Here is a 14,130-nt window from a genome sequence, read left to right on the forward strand (position 1 = left end):
CAGTGAATCAGGAGCTTCATGTTGTTTCTGAAGCATCACTGTTGTAAAAGGTTGTAAGAAAGTTGATGTGCTGTTGTTTTCAGTTCATTCCAGTGTGGTATTAAAAGTAACTCGCAGAACCTGAAGCTCGTCTTAACCGTTATTCCATTACATTGAGCATTCAGTCACAGAATAACACAATAATTATGACTTGGAGATTCATGGCCCTTAAGCACCCAACCCTGCACTAACTCTGTGTACGTGATGGTGTGGCTAAAAAGGGCAGATGAAAAAAGTTATCTGGGTGTTATTTATGCTCATTCTATCTTCTCTAAATGTACACGATTGAGTAGAGGGCGATTCAGAGACCGTGTTTGTGGAAATCAGTAACTGTGAAACGCTCTTTGTTTCATTGGCAGTGAAGGAGAATTAAAAACAATGTAAACCCAAAGATCAGAACCGGCATCATTTGGCTGCAAATTTTGTCCAATTTTATTTTTCCCCCAGAACAAAATAGTTCAGTTGCGAAATAATTTGTGTCCAATTTATTTTAGAAAACACCAAATCAAAATAACAGTTCTCTCATGGTGCTTAAAGTTCAAGCTGATAGTAACTGTATTCTGGTCCAGAGAGCTAAATCTGAAGCACTTTCAGAGAACATGAACAAATATACACAACAGAGCCAAAGAGAGCAAACTGCAGTCTTGCAGTAGCACATACACGTGCGCCAGTTACTAAACTTTTGGCCCTTTTTTGTGGCTGTCACAGATTTTAAAACATAGGCTTTTGCTTTATTTTAATGTGTGTTCCAGCCTTTGCTTTGAACATTGTTTAATAATTGAGACAATACCTTGCAGAGGACTAAATCTATTTAGGGCTTTTAGATAATATCACACTTATATTTTATAGCAGCAGATTGGCTAATTGCTTGTGGACTGCTGTGTGGCAGCTGTCAGTGATGATACAAGAACACTAACATGTACCACTACAACAGTAAGTGCGTCTCCAATACAAAGACTTTACCTAGCCAGGCCACAGGTATATTTGGACATCCATACATCAGCTGGAGAGAATACCCAGTCCTCAGTACGTGGATCAGAGAGAAACACAGCACTGAGTCAGTTCATGGCAGACATGGCAGCTTTCCTCCTCCAAAAGAGCCGCTCAGCAGTCAGACTCAGAAAAGGTCTTAGCCAGCTGTGTATTTGCGGTGATTCATTCAAACATTGGTTTGTGCGTTGGTTAAAGTGTTTTTTGTGATTAACCTTTGTGGTATTGTCCAAACAACTGGTGCATTTGCCTGTTTGGTTTGGTTCTCCTGGTGTGGTAATGTGAAAGCTGCTGCAGTTTGTTGGGAGTGGAAACACAAAGCAAACACAGGACTTAGTGATCATGTGTGCAGCATGTAGTGTAGGTCTGGTCAGTTAACTGGATTTTTGAGTTTGTCTTGAAACAGTTACTTTTTGTGTTGATTTTTCATTCTGAAGCTTTTCCATGTTTCTGTATGGTGTGCAATTATTGGCGTGCACAAAAGTATAACCTGTGTTTCAAGCATATTTACAGCACAGTACTGCAGTTGTAATCTCAGACATGACTGGTAATTGTGGAGTACAGTCTTTGTTATGAATGACACCCCCCATTCATTCATTCATACGGAATTTCTAAATAAATGCCCAAATAACTGCCACACATGGCGCTAAGTTTGCTACCACATGGCAATTCTTGTTTTAAGATAAATATTAGCTGCTGTGTTGCAGCTTCCCTTGGACCTCTGTGTTTTCTGTTTGGCTGGCTCAGTGGCCATTTAGCATCAGTCCTTGGTTTGGTGGCTTCTCAACCGAGTCCTGTGTCTCACAGGTGAACGAAGTGTGACGTCTCCTCTCCCCTCACTTAGCCTGGAACAGCTCACAGTTCTCGCTCTGCATTTTTTTCCTGGATTTAATTTCTATGTATTTGGATCTCACCAAAGAATCAATTTTCCATATTTGTGTATTTTTGTAGCACATAAGGTTTTGAGTGGTCAGATTTTTACTGAGATTTTACTTCATTTACCTCGTAGAGATGTGACGCTTTTTCCGATTCTTCATTCTGTATTTAGGCATGAGTCGAACAAAATGCTGTCACATATAAATTTTGGTGATGTTGAGTTACATATGGGTGGCGTACATTGACACATTAAAGAAATGCAAATGGAGAACATAACATTGCATCCACAGGGACTATGAAATGATCATATATAGACCTGTATTGGGATGTACCTATATTATTATTTTCAAATGTATTCACTGTTGTAAATTAGTCTGCAGTTGTCCTGATCACCTTGTGGCGAAAAATAATATTTGGCCATAATTAAGCCTATATCTTCAATCTCACCTGGGAGTGAAAAGGAATCTTTAAACTGACAGCCCCCAGCATCCACCCCACTGATGATAGATGACGCAACAGCTGACATGCGCTGATGAGTTCCAAATTGATATTTGTGTGTGCGAGACCAAGCACTGAGCTGAGTATATTACTAAAACAGTGTGGTGCGGTGTATACACATAATAAAATCAAATCGTCAGCAACCATTTTTGCTGGGATTAAAATCACTTGAACACTGGGTTCCATAAACATGCTGATTTTCCAGCAGCTGGAGAGCCGTGGTGCTGTTTCTAAATTGCAGACCCTTACTTGATTGGATGACCATTAGCTGCTTTTTTTTCAAATCTGCAAATCTGTATTAGGAGGAGCTGTAGAGGTTCTTAGAAAAATGAAATGGCAAACCCAGGTGCTGGTATGTTATTGATCAGAACTGAACTGCTCTGCGGTTGCACAGGAGCACTCTGTTAGAGTGGATGACCTTTGTGCTCGTCTCCACAAACAGAGCAAAGCTTTAGCACTCAGTGTAGACTTACCAGTGAAACTGTATGCCGGGCTAATTGAGTTCACTCATTAGACATTTAGTCTTCAGGGAAACATGGAGGCTGCAAGTTAATCCAAGGATTGGCAGCTCTGCTCCATGTAAAGACCACACCAGGTTGAATCCTGTAACAAGCGGAGGCGTTTCTGTATGAGGAAACAAACCACACAATCGATCATTAGTGTAATGTTTTTGTGAGAGTGGTTTATCAAATGATTCTGTGCTAGATATGAGCTTTATTATTTATTACATTACACATTAACATAAAGGAGCCGCAGAGATAAAAGGTTCAGCTAATGGACCTGTGAAAGCAGTGTAACACAGCTGATGAGTAAACCAGTCAGTGAAGCCAGGCTGAAAATGTGCCTCCAACATGTCAGTGAGGACATTAAGAGAATAAGCTGTCCAATACAACTGCATGAATTATAACTGTAAACACAAACAAGTTTGTGATGAAGAGCGCTGGTTTGTATTTAAGTGGACCTGCAGATGCACTGCTTATTTCCTGAAGTGCTCATGAAGTCAGCTTGAATACACTCATTTATATCTCCCATTTGACAAAGTTAATGGGAGTTGGAAATAATAAAGGATCAGACTATTATGTAGCCTCACACAGAATGCTATCTTGACAAAATTCAGTGATATAAACTTGGACTTTACTAACAGGGCTGTATCTGTGTCTCACCCACATGCTTCATGTGCATCCTCGATTACTGCATTTCCTCAAAAAGTGGTGAGACCATTGGATGTGCCTGTAGGTCATAGTGTTTCCAGCCCTTCCTCCTATCTACCACATACCTGGTAGAGTCTGTGACTGCAGGCTTGGGTTGTGTCACTGAACAACAAGCTAGAGGATAGTGATCAAATGTAGATTGCTAATCTAATATGCCTTTTAAAACTAGTTTGTTCCTTCATTTATACATTTATCTTTTGTTTAGTTCCTAGTTTTTAATTTCCTGTCTGCACCATTACATACAGCCAGTACTTGTTTGTGTGTACACGTGCACTATAGAGAGCATAAGAGCTGGACAGAGTGTTTGTGGCATCACACACTTTCTGAAGCTTCTTTCAGCTGCAGCCATTATGGTTCTTTGGAGCCAGAAGTGAGCTCATTAGGATCATGTTCGCAGCTGCATGCAGAAACTGAGTAGGAGATTTATAGACACACATCTTCTAATTAATGCAAGTGCAAAACTAATAAAATGGAGAAATGTGACCTGGCAATACTGTAGCACAACTTGTTGGATGGTCTGTACCAAACAGCAAGCATGACTTATCTCAGATGAGCCCTTAGAAACACTCAAACAGGCACCAACAGCACACACCATGAAGGGGTCTGCTTCAGTGACTCAGAAGCCCCATTTCCATTAGTACCATCTTGGATTGAATCGCCATGGTTCGCCACGGTTTTTAGGCTTTTCCATTAGGTCCTAGTACCTGGTACTAGGTATTAAAATAGTACCTGCTCGACCGGGGTTCCAAGCGATCCGAACGGGTACTAAAATGTGACGTCGTCAGACGTCAGTGGCGTTACTCAACGAGTCGTGAGAGCGTCTTGTTCACGAACAACCCAACTAATATTCTCCTCAGTTGTACTACAGTGCTGGGGATGTTCCTTTCTGCGGGAGTCAAAATGTTTTATACACAGAAGCCCAGGTATTGTCTATGTGTTGGAGTGTGATTGTGCGTATGTTGAATGTTTTCAGAGGAATGTGGAATGGTTGAATGGAATGAATCATGACAAATGTGAAGGGCAAGTAAAAGAGACAGGCTTTTCTGTTTAAAAAAAAAAAAAAAAAAAAAAAAAAGCAGAACTTGATTAAAAGTGCGTGCATGGGAATGGGCAACCAGTAATGCATGCACAGCTGTAACAGTCGTGCATGTGTGAAGCTTCCTGCAGCATACTTGCAGAGGCCGGAAGGTTGCACTTAAATGTGGCACTTTGGAGATAGCATGGTGCTGCCACATTCTCAGCGGGCCACGCTGAGTCCTCTGGCAGTGAGGCGAGACTTTGACGGCAACACTGGCGGCAGCTGAGAAGAAAAGTGTGGGGGATGGCGACAGGATGACCTGCTGTTATGTTACAGAGATCAAGTTAATGCTGACCGAGTCTTAGCCAGAGCTGGCCTCACCAGTAACGGCCCTCAGCCAATCACATCTTCCAATTCCTGTCTCCAGCTAAAGTACAAAAAACAACTGCCTTCTCTCTATGAGACACAGAGTTCAGGGTGGTGTCTGTGCATGTGTGCAGACGTGAAATATTAAATATGAAGGGAAAAACACACTTATTTAACATTTTTATATTTTTGCAGTGGTGCATGCTGGTCATTGTTGTATAGTCAAACGATAGACCAGCACGTCATTCAGAATCCCGTCCCTCTGATCTTATTTATGTTGTTTTTCCCATGGTCTGTGCTGCTGGGAACATGCAGCAGGGAGCGGAGCAAAGACGGGCTCAGTTTTACACTGGACAGCAGTGTTAGTACATGTCACTGTTTTCCTTTTCAGTATAAAAAGACGTCAATATGCCGAAGCATCCTTGCTAACACAGTATGAGTCTAAATGAAAAGCTCATATTTGATAACACTGCATGAGCCCCACTGTTTCCCAGCTGAGCATTGTGGTTGTTACTGAGAAGAAATATTTTGTTAGCCTAATGTTAGTGTCATGCAGGCAGGTCGGAGTTGCATACATACTGTTTGTGGACCCAACCCAAACCCCAAAACATCTGCACTAATGCTGACATTTGGAGGATTCCTGCTGAGTCAATAAGGAATCAGACCTATAAGTGGAATCTTTAACAGTTTTCATATGAATAAAATCCATCCTGTGTGTCATTGTTGGTCTCTGGTGAGACTGCCTCTATGGTCAGTAGTCTGTGTTGTTCTTTGCAGCCCAGTTGAGCATGCTTTGCCACATGGACCAGTTCTCCACCTGCTGCTGTTTCAAAAATAGGGAGCATGTCTTTGATGTCTTTGTCACGCTTGAGTCATGATTAGGGCTGGGTCATTTCATACCGTTCACTGTAATACCGGTATAATGTTGGGCAACGATAAGAAAATTAAATATCGCGATAGAATACGGGTAAAATGCGCAGTGCCTTTGTTTTCATACGCACATGGCGGAAAAAGCATGGCGGCGACGGAGAATGAGAAGGGTGAAAGCGGATCGTTAAATGAAACAGATGAACCAGAATTGGTTTGTAAAAATTCTGCAACTTCAGTGTGGAACTGGTTTAGCTTTCGTCCGTCAGATACACAACAAAGTACTATTTTTGGTAGAGCATGCTAGCGGGCCGTCGTTATTACCGTGTTTTTTGGAAAATACGGCACACTTAAAATCAATCCTTTGATTTTTCTGATAATGGACAGTACCCCTTATAATCCTGTGTGCCTTATGTATGAATTCTGGTTGTGTTTACTGACCTTGAAATGATTTTATGTGGTACACGGCGCTAAAAATCTGTCAAATGTTTTAGCACGACTTTGCTAAGCTACGCACCTGCACTGCTTGATGGATTGTCGGAGCATTACGGCTATCGTAGGCAGGAGCCTCGCGGAGTGATATGTACTGTGCTTCAACATAATATTACCATATTGTGTGTGTGTATAACCTCTTTTTAAGTTTTGTGGATATTATACATGGTTATGCTGAAGATATGTCGGCCAATTTCCACTGGAAATGCTTTTTGGTTAAACTGTCAGCACGGAATTTGCATTTGCACTGTTAAATTTCTATACAACTTTAATGCACATAAAAAAAACAGCTGCTTGTTTAAGTGAAAATACATTGGGGGTTTTTTTTTTTTGGGGGGGGGGGGGTTTGCACTAATAAAGTTGTTGAGTTGTAAAGTATTTTGTCTAGTGTCAATTATATCGTCAGTTATGGCAAATTTTCAAATGTATATCGTGATAAATATTTTTGGTCACATCGCCCTGCTATAGTCATGATGACTTACGACCCCTCTGCCAGGCTCCTGCAGCCAGTGATTTTTTTTTTTTCACTGATAGATGCATCATTTCAACTGTGCTACCCAGTCGTTGCAGATCAGTTTTTTAATTTTGCAGTTTGTACTCTGCATTGAGATGTCATTAAAATCTGTTGTTGAGCCAAACAGTAAATTGTGCAAGAATCCCATAAGCTCTTAATCCTGAAAGTGCCATTGTTAATATTTTTGCTTTTCAGACAGCACTGAGATATTGCTATTTAATACAGCATTTAATGGACCATTTCTATCCAGTTATAAAGTAAAACCACTTTTTCCAGAGTGAATTAATCGAGAATGATTGCAGATCTGAAAATTGCTCATGTTTTCTTATAAGTGGCTGTCTTTGCCCCCTCTGAATCCACTTGAGGCTGAGTAGCAGCCAGAAAAACAAGTTTTGGCAAAGTGAGTTTTCCTGTTAAAGACAGTAATTACATGTCTGCAGGCTCAAATGAGCTGAAACAAGTGTTCCTTCCACCTACTCAGGTCCTATTTGTATTGTCAAGTATAAACTAAGCTTTCTTGAGAAATATTGACAGAGCAAATAAAATGTTAGTTGTTGCTCTCCCACAGCGTGAGAACTATAGACATGGGCTGAAAATGTCTGAAGCAGGTTTGAGTTGGGTCAGAACCTTGGCACTGTGCAGTATGTTATCAGCACAGTTCAATTACATGCCCACACAGCCGGCTACAGAAATGCTAGTGACAAGCTGTTAATATGTTAAATATTTACACATGTGCATACTTCCTGGAGCCTGGAATCGTCACCAGCACAGTGTTGTTATAGCGTCAGAGTGCAGATTAACAGCTAATGAAAGCCGGCCGTTTGTGCCTCTTACACTGGCACTGACCCACCGCCAAACGGGGCCAAAGCAAATGCAGAGACATGATCCGACTTAACCTATTTCAGAATCCTTTCCTGTGTGTGACCTTTCAATGCAGAGCTGAAAGTCAGACCTCACACATGTTGGTTTTGTAACCCCTTTACCCACCTGCAACTTGTTACTGCGACTAGCATCACTTCTGCTTAGTACAGGCTGAGCTTCAATGTAATAGCAAGTGTGTACCAAACCTGTTTTTTCTGCAGTGAAATGCAGTCAGGGGGTGTAGCGAGGTAAAGAATCAGGTCACCTAACATTGGGAGGGTCTCTGCCTCCAGGGCGCTACTTTGTCGCTGCAGAAATCACCGTTGAGTGGCTTTGATGAAGGTCGCAGAAGAGGCAGCAGAAGATTTTGTTGAATTGTGTTGTAATGGTTGTGCTAGTGGGTGCTGAGATTGATGATGGTCAGGGTGAGTGGTGACAGCTTGCCAGTTAAGGTGATGTTTGTCTAATTTCCTCTTTGAGGTCTTAAGTTCTGAGATTCATAAGAAATGAAAGCTTCCTCACAGCAGGGGCATATTCAACCTGTAAACACGCCCGACACTTGCAACACGGATGCATCTCGATGCGTACGGGTGATCGATCAATCATCATCAGTGAGAAATCAGGAGGTGATATTTCTGTCTGCTGTACTGACTTGAAAAAAAGAAATTGGAGTGTAATGTAGACACTTGTTTATCTCGCCTCTAATTCCAAAAAAGTTGTGTGAGGTGAGGTCGTGGCGACACACTGACACAAGACTGGAGGAGATGTGTGTTTAAGCTGATATCAGTTGTCTTCTGTCAGCTGCATCCATCATTGTTATAGGTCATCTAAAAACCTAAAAGTGTCCCGGGTTTTTAGTATCTCTGCTTTGTGGCTCATTGGTTGATCCTCAGTACCTGGATGTACTGGTCCCACCGGCTGGTTATCATGCTTAAAGATGGAGAAATAGGATGTATTATTATTCCGATACCTGCCCAGTGCAATGCTAGACTTTTGAACACCACCTCTTGCAGCCACGGTCCTCCTCAGAAATGTGTGGGGACTGTTGAGACTGTGGACAAAGCAGATAAAGACGCACAATAAGTGAAGGTAGTGCCTACAAGCGTTAATGCTACATTCATACCCTTCTGACACCATGCCACTCACAGATTGTCAGTGTCATGGGGATGCCTGTAAATAATACTGCTTTATTTCTGTCTTTTTGCCCACAGTCACTGTCAGTCACACTGCATTTCTACACTGGGAGGCTTTGTTTTCTGATCTGCTCCGGTCATCTGCTCCCGTGAGCTAATGCTGCTGCTGTTATTGGAGGCTGCACTGGTATAAAACAATGAAAGCTGTTCACATCGATGTCTATGCATCTGTGACACCATCATGACAGTGTTGTGAGACTGTGCTTCTGAGGGTTTATCTTTCCGCCACAAACGTGTGTTTGCTCAGTGTTGTATGTGTCACTGCAGTTGGTGATCTTTCAAATCTTGAGCAGTCAAAGGCAGATTATGTGCTTGGTTTCTTCCAACATGCTCTTCATTTGATTTTAATACACTATGTTTCATTAGCAAACTCAATGCTAACCTCACTAACTAGATACAGTGTAGCAGTCTCCTCCCCCCTCCCCCCCACTCCACCCCACACACATGTGTTTACTGTCCAATAATTCATGACTTGTACAGTAAATATTACCAGCTGCTTTTATGTGGTGCAGTTTAGCGCGAATAATCCAGAGTCAGCTGCTAATGATTCAGTGGGGCACACAAACCTCTAAAAGAGGAAGTGTCTACTTCCTAGGTTCTTGTTCCTGTTGCTGTGGCTGCAGTTGATGTTCATTCCCACTTTCCCATGAAAATCAGCCCAAACAAGCCCAGGATGCAGAGCACTGGGCTGCTGGCTAATTTTACCATCTCAGCTCTGGCCGTTACAGCATGTTTCTCACATAATGTCATGCTCACGTTGCCTGAGAGTTGTCCACCATATTGGGTGTGATGCAACGTTGAACAAAATTTGTGTATACCTTGGTCTTGTTGTTGGTGTCTGACTTACTGTGGCCTGTTAGTGTTTCCACTCTCTGGTCCAGATAGGTTCTGTTTTTGTATTTTCAGAGTAATCCTCCATGGGGAGAAACTGCTACTGTGCTGGTTTATTCAGGGTTCAGCCTGCTGTAGTTTTTGCCTTTTTAAGTTGCTCTACCACATAACTAGATAAAGTTGTGTGGGAATAAGACCTGGGAAGTCTGTATGCAGTGAGTATTTCCTTTTCAGTCACCTTTCTCACTCAACATGTGTTAATAGACCTCTGCTGAATCACACTTGTTATTAATTTCTGGCTCTATTCCACAGCATGTCCTTCATCCTGTTTTCTTTCTCTGGTCGCAGCAGATGGCCCCGCCCCTCCCTGAGCCTGGTTCTGCTGGACGTTTCTTCCCGTTAAAAGGGAGATTTTATTTCCCACTGTCGCCGAAGTGCTTGCTCATAGGGGGTCATATGATTGTTGGGTTTTTTTCTCTGAATGTATTATTGTAAGGTCTACCTTACAATATAAAGCGCCTTGAGGCGACTGTTGTTGTGATTTGGTGCTATATAAATATAATTGAATTGTAGCTTGTAGGGCTGGGCCATATTATACCGTTCACGGTAATACCGGTATAATGTTAGGCAACGATAGGAAAATGAAATATCGCGATAGAATGGGAGTAAAACGCGCATGCGCAGTGCCTTTGTTTTCATACGCACATGGCCGATTGTTGAGTGAAACAGATGAACCAGAATTGATTTGTAAAAATGGTGCAACTTCCGTGATGTGGAACTGGTTTGGTGTTTGTCCGTCAGATACACAACAAAGCACATTTTTTTGCAGAACATGCAAGCGGCCGTTGTTATTGTCATATTTGTCGGACTAAGATGCTCTTAAATCTGGGATTAATCTGGGTCCTAAACTCCGTATGCTTCAGGTCAAACGAACACTGCAGCATCACTGAGAGTTAAAAACTGTCTCAATTCTTTCATCTTTAATAAAACGATCAGCATTGCTGCTTTACCAGGTGTAACTATAAAGTTTAACTTCCAGGCATCCATGAAAACAAAAGTTATTACATTTAACGGAGTTAGAAGTTAGCAGGAAGCTAGCGGAAGTTAGCTCGCTAGTTTTGCTAGTTACCTAAGCATGATATAGCATGTTCTGACTGAGAGATTTCTGAAAAAAAATCAAACGTACAGCTCTGCTATCACTTCCAACATAAATGAAGACAGGAAACTAAACAGCAGTGACGTTTGTAGGGTTACTGAAGTTGGGCTAGTTGGTATATAATGATGTGCTACGTGATCGCTAGCGACACAGCTATGTTAGCATAACATAAACCGTGAAGCTGGAGGACGAACACTAACACTTTTCCACTTATAAAAGTTAACGTTAAAGTTCCTGATAGTTAGAGACAAATGCAATCGCATGGCAGGATGCTGTAAACGGACCAAACTTCAGTCAGGAGAACAACTGAGATAATCCATCCACAATACGAGGTTAGTCATTAATATACTGCAACAACATGGGAATAGAGCAGCTGCCAGAGAATTCAACATTAATGAATCAATGGTACAGAAGTGGAGGAAGCAAGAAGAATGAGTTTAATAAAGTTTGATTTATCTGACTGCTTTGTTTCGCTTAATGTGCCTTATAATCCCGTGCACCTTATGGTCCGAAAAATGCGTACTGCACACTGCAGTTTAATGTTGCAAAGCACCTCTTTTTAACTTCAGTGGATATTATACATGGTTATGCTCAGGATATGTCAGCACATTTCTACTGGAAATGCCTTTTGGTTAAACTTTCAGCAAGGAATTTGCATTTGCACTGTTACATTTTTATAAAGCTTTAATGTACATAAAAACCAGCTTCTTGTTTAAGTGAAAATAAATGGAAGGTTGTCTTTTTGCGCTAGTAATGTTGTGGAGTTGTATTTTGTCTCGCATCAATTATCGCAAATTTTCAAATATATATCGTGATAAATATTTTTTGCCATATCGCCCTGCTCTAGTAGCTTGCATAGCACCCCTTTTTTCAGTTGGGCATGAAGTCGTTTAGTTGTAGTCGTAGCTTGGGTGTGTGTGTGGCTGTCTTATGGCATGTATGCTGTAATTCATGCAAATGTTTGATGGAAGTGCCTTTGTAGCCAGTGGACAGTGCTTTGGTTGATGCTGGGTGTGTGCACTGGAAGTTTAATTTGTTGTTTTCATTTGTAGACAGAAACGACGGATGTTAATCGACTTATCGTTTTAGCGCATCATTTCCTTTTTACACATGAAAAAAATGTAAAGCCTGCGTTTTTTTTTTTTTTGTTTTTTGTTTTTTTTACATATTCTAATGTGTTTTAGTTAACTCTTGAATATGAATCATTCACATGCTTAGAAATAGACTGAAAATACCATTTCAATAGGAGAGTGCTCAGTATTTTACACTGATACATTGTTGAAAAGCTAACTATTGTGGTGTGTCCCATTAATGAGTTATGCACTGTAATGCATTGAGAAATGATGCACAAGTCTGATAAGGTCGCTGCTATTGTATCATCATCTTGGCCACTGCGGTTAAGGGTTCACCTCGCACATGCTCAGTGTGCATGCAGAGGTGTTTGTAGGTGAAGCCTTCCTCTGCTGTTGTTGTGTATGAAGTGAGCTGGTGAAGTGTTAATGGGCCTATGGAGGGGGCGCTAATTGATTCTTTCTCCCTGCTCTCATTTTCATTAACACCTGCTCCCAGGGTAGCGTGTATCTCTCTAGGTTCTGCTGTAGCCTCCCTTGTGTCCTTGTCCCTTTCCTGCTGTGTGGGGACGGGAGAGTTCCAAACCTGGGACGGATCTCTGACTGGAGGCTGGGCTGCTGTTGCATGTAGCTTAGTGAGCTGCTAACTGTGCTGCATATTAATCTGCTTCTTCCTCTCCCCACCACCTTGTGTTCACAGCATTCGCAGTGTGATGCAGAAGTACCTGGAGGAGAGAGATGAACTGACATTTGACAAAATTTTCAATCAGAAAATTGGTAAGTCTCAACCTTTTCATTCTGCTAAAGCGTAAAAGAAATGCATACCGTAGGTTACCAGGATTCAGCAGCATTTCTCTACAGAGGAAGAGATGGCTCCTGTAGCAGGAAGTTCTGCTTTTTCACATCTCACATTACAGTATTATTACTCCAAAAATCTCCCTCAGTGCAGAAAACCAACAAAGAAACTATTGGAGAAGTGGATGAATGTATAGCAGAACATATTGTGATGTGTATTCATTTAGGATGCATTGTTGGAAAGTTTTATTTATTTATTTTTTGTTGTAATGATGATTCATTCATTCATTTTTGAAGTCAAACTGAGAACATAAACGCCATTGGTCTCCAGTGGCTGAAGCTTCTAATGGAGTTGCTTTTGCTTTTGGTTTCATTGAACTTGTTGGGACATGATGTGTGAACAGGCTGTTAATGGTAGCTAACACTTTACTTATGGTACAGTGTGTTTAAGCATTAGCATTTACCCCATATGGGCCCTGTGACCAGTTACTTAGGCATGCTTTACACTTTCTGCTTTGCGGTTTCATTTAGCTTCCACCCACAGATTTACTAACAGATTACACACTGCCGTTTTTCCTATTGAAGGTGTTTTTCAGTTATTCTAAAGCTTTGCTACCGTGGTCCAACACTGTTTGATTGGTTTGTCACTCCACCACTTGTAATGTCCCAGTAAAATAGAACGGTTAGTTGTGTTTGCCGTTAATTATAAACAAAAATGAATAAATCACTCCACTGTTATTGTCAGCATTTAATTTGAGTGAAGTAAGAGATACTGGATTTAACTCTAGCTCTGTGAGTAAATGTGTAACAGGCTTCACTATTTGTCTTACTGAAAGGCTTTTGGTAACTGCAGAACTACAGTAACCACTCCTTGTGTTCACAGCAAAGCTAGTTGGTGTTGCCTCAACTGTCTCAGTTTATCTACCAAGCCAAATCTGAGTGCTGTCTGTCAGACTGTTTGCATTGTAATGCCCCTTTTCCAGGTGAAAACTACAGGTCAAGCGAGATTCTATCTAAAGTCAGTGCTCCAAAAGCCAGTGAAGGGTTCCTGTGCACTGTTTACATGATCTAAGGAGACTTTCTCCATAAAGGAACAAATAACACTGAGCTGTTAAGGACAAAAATTGATATTTTTTGGCAGGAAAGGCAGCTTCAACATAGGCATGACTGTCACATACAATACTTCACTAAGCGTGTTGACAGCATTGTTTTTCAAATATGTTAAGAAAAATAAAGAACAACAGAAAAACCCCACCTAACACAACTTCAGACCAAAAGAAATGCAGGCACCACTGTCAGCGCTTTTCCCCCCTTCTATTGCATATTTGCATACAAACTAGAGATGGCACGATA

At 41.3% G+C, this 14,130-nt stretch overlaps 1 protein-coding gene across 1 annotated transcript in view; it reads left to right on the forward strand.

Annotated features, from left to right (window-relative positions):
* Positions 1 to 14,130, forward strand: part of grk3 (G protein-coupled receptor kinase 3) — a 74,215-nt gene that overhangs the window by 5,186 nt on the left and 54,899 nt on the right. The window contains exon 2 of the mRNA XM_085464671.1: positions 12,683 to 12,759. Coding sequence (XP_085320797.1) covers positions 12,683 to 12,759 — 77 coding nt within the window. The remainder of the gene's footprint in view (positions 1 to 12,682; positions 12,760 to 14,130) is intronic.

This window comes from Copadichromis virginalis, linkage group LG7, assembly GCF_057382275.1.
Source record: "Copadichromis virginalis isolate Kocher_CV1m ecotype Utaka linkage group LG7, C_Virginalis_male_GT1.1, whole genome shotgun sequence".
NCBI lineage: Eukaryota > Metazoa > Chordata > Actinopteri > Cichliformes > Cichlidae > Copadichromis > Copadichromis virginalis.